The sequence below is a fragment of the Otolemur garnettii genome, unplaced genomic scaffold (assembly GCF_000181295.1).
Source record: "Otolemur garnettii isolate 467f Iridium unplaced genomic scaffold, OtoGar3 scaffold00024, whole genome shotgun sequence".
Classification (NCBI taxonomy): domain Eukaryota; kingdom Metazoa; phylum Chordata; class Mammalia; order Primates; family Galagidae; genus Otolemur; species Otolemur garnettii.
The window spans coordinates 18,234,239-18,237,140 of NW_003852419.1; the positions used below are offsets into that span (position 1 = coordinate 18,234,239).

The following is a 2,902-nucleotide window of genomic DNA, read 5'->3' on the forward strand; positions in this document are numbered from 1 at the left end:
AAAAAAAAAAATTCCCAAACCTCTTTTTTTTTTCTGTCAAGACAGTCTCAAGCTGTCACCCTGGGTAGAGTGCTGTGGCATCACAGCTGACAGCAACCTCAAACTTGAGCTTAAGCAATTCTCTTGCCTTAGCTTCCCAAGTAGCTGGGACTATAGGCAGCACCCAGTTATTTTTTGGTTGTATTTGTCATTGTTTGGCAGGCCTGGGCTGGATTTGAACCCACCAGCTCTGGTGTATGAGGCTGGTGCCCTAGCCACTGAGCTACAGGCGCTGAGCCCCAAACCTCCATTTCTTTCATTTTATATCATGACAGTGTGCAAAAAGGTTTGATGAACTGAAGAGCAGTGGAAACTCACCCGTTGACAACCAGTATAATGCCCTAATGGCTGCTGGAGAGAGTCCTGTTGAATCTTTAGCCACGTATATCAAATCATCACTTCTTGACACACAGGGAGAATTTCAGGAGACTCCAGTTGGTCAGGATGCAGTTTCTAAAACAGGTAAGACTTTAAAATGCAGCACTTGTTCTTACAATGATTCTGCAGAATATTATGTATTCCAATCAACTTCTCTTTCTTTACTTAAAGGTTAGTATAAACATTAATAGAAAAATCTATTAATATTTATATCTTTCTGAATTTTAAAAATTATATTTATCTTTGCCATAATCAAAATTTCCTACTTTAATCTATTGGCCTAGTTATTTCATATATTATTTATTATTTACTATGAGTATTATTGTACTTTATTTTAAAAGGATTTGCACTATGCTTTTTTTTTTTTTTTTTAAGTCAGTGACTTTGTCGTACTGGCAACAGTGCAGTGGCATTATCATTATCATAACTCACTGCAACCTCAAACTCCTGAGCTTAAGCACTCTTCCTGCCTCAGCCTCCAGAGTAGCTGGAACTAAAGGTACCCACCACCATACCCAGCTAATTTCTCTATTTTTTGTAGAGATGGAGTCTCGCTCTTGCTTAGGTTGGTCTTAAACTCCTGACCTCAAGTGATCCTCCTGCCTTGGCCTCACAGAGTGTAAGGATTACAGGCATGAGCCATGGTGCCCAACAACACTATGCACTTTTACTTTATTCTTTCCCCCCGAGAACATCTTGCTTGCCGCTCTCTCTCTTTTTTTTTTTTTAGGAGACAGAGTCTCACTTTTGTCACCCTTGGTAGAGTGCTGTGTCATCACAGCTCACAGCAACCTCCAGCTCTGGGCTTAGGTGATTCTCTTGCCTCAGCCTCCCAAGTAGCTGGTACTACAGGCACCCGCCACAACGTCCAGCTATTATTGCAGTTTGGCTGGGGCCAGGTTTGAACCCACCACCCTCAGTATATGGGTCTGGTGCCCTGCTAACTGAGCCACAGGCGCTGCCCCACTCTTTTTTTTTTTTTTTATAGCTGCTCTTTTGTTTATTTTGTGGTGCTCAGGCTGGTCTGAAACTCCTAGGCTCAAGTAGTCTTCCTACATAGCTGGGTCTATAGGCAAGCATTGTGCCCAGCCTACAGCCACTCTTTATTGTAGTCAACAAGAGAATCAGATGTCACAGAAGCAGGGTGAAAGAGATGTTTTCAGCAATTCAATTGGAAATAATAACTGGTTTTGGAAATCCTCAGGGTGTAATGAGTTATTTTAATCTCAGCTAAGTATTGATATAAAAAATTCCTTCAGAAAGAGAAAACTATGCTATTGTCTTTTGAACATTTGACCCTTATTTGTACACAATGCATCAGTATTTTTTGAAATCTTCCTTGTATCATTAGCAGTTCGTGCTCCATTTTTTTGTATGGTTTCTTTCTTATACTGTTAGAAATTTTAAGGGAAAATCCATGTGGCAAGTACCACCTTTAATTAGCCTTGGAAACCACGCATTTATAATATTACCATTCAATTAGTAAAAAAGCCATTCTCATCTAGAAACGCTAACTCCCCCCTTTTTTTTGTATGTGTTTGTTTCTGTATTTAAGGAAGACATAGTATAGCTTCCACAAGGAATTGTTCTTCAGAAAGTGAAAATTGTACTACTCGTAATGGTGGAGAAAAGACTGAAGAATCTGAAGGGTAGGAGGCTGGTTGTTTGCTAGATAAGATTTAATATTAATATCAAGTTTAAATTATAAAATTTATGATTGGTGACTATATGCATCAATTTCCGTAATTTAGGAATTTCGCAATGTTCAATTGGTGAACCAGTTGGACTCAGTTTGGTTCATGTTTTAAACTATAAATATACCTAAACATATGGCTTGCTCATGTTATTATTTATAAATTGGACTACATTTTTCTGTTTTTTAAATTTATTTTTATATTTGTAAATATTAGAAAGAATATTAACATAAAATTTTGAAAAGTAAATTTCAATATCCAAAGAACAATCTCTATGCTATTAGTTCTCCAACTTTATTAAAGAAACTGGATGCATATTTTAGAATTATTGATTATAATTACTCATTATAGAAATATTTAAAAATTAGGTTATGTTTTTCAGTGTATTGCACGTTTTGATACTTTTGTATTGTTTTATCTGTTTCACATATGATGAACTGCACATATTTTAAGTGTTCACACTTTGATAATTTTGGACAAATTGGGTACACCTTATAACTGTCACCCAAATCAATATGCAGAATACAGTCATCATTCTTAAAAGTTCCTTTGTGACTTTTTCTTTTGATATATTTTTATATAACAGCTTGATTAATATATAATTTATATATCATAAAATTCCTTTTGAAAAAGTTCTAGAGATGGATGATGTTGAATGTACTTTTGCTACTGAATAAGCTTAAAAGTGATTAAAATGGTAAATTTTATGTTACATGTATTTTACACAATAAAAAATTCACCCTTTTGGCTCGGTGTCTGTAGCTCAACCGGCTAAGGCGCCAGCCACGTAC

General features: G+C 36.1%; 1 protein-coding gene across 1 annotated transcript in view; it reads left to right on the top strand.

Moving 5' to 3' along the window:
• The window catches only part of KIAA1841 (KIAA1841 ortholog), a 67,226-nt gene that overhangs the window by 7,080 nt on the left and 57,244 nt on the right, over window positions 1-2,902 (top strand). The window contains exons 3-4 of the mRNA XM_003787993.3: window positions 315-501; window positions 1,973-2,066. Of these exons, the coding sequence (XP_003788041.1) occupies window positions 315-501; window positions 1,973-2,066 (281 nt within the window). The remainder of the gene's footprint in view (window positions 1-314; window positions 502-1,972; window positions 2,067-2,902) is intronic.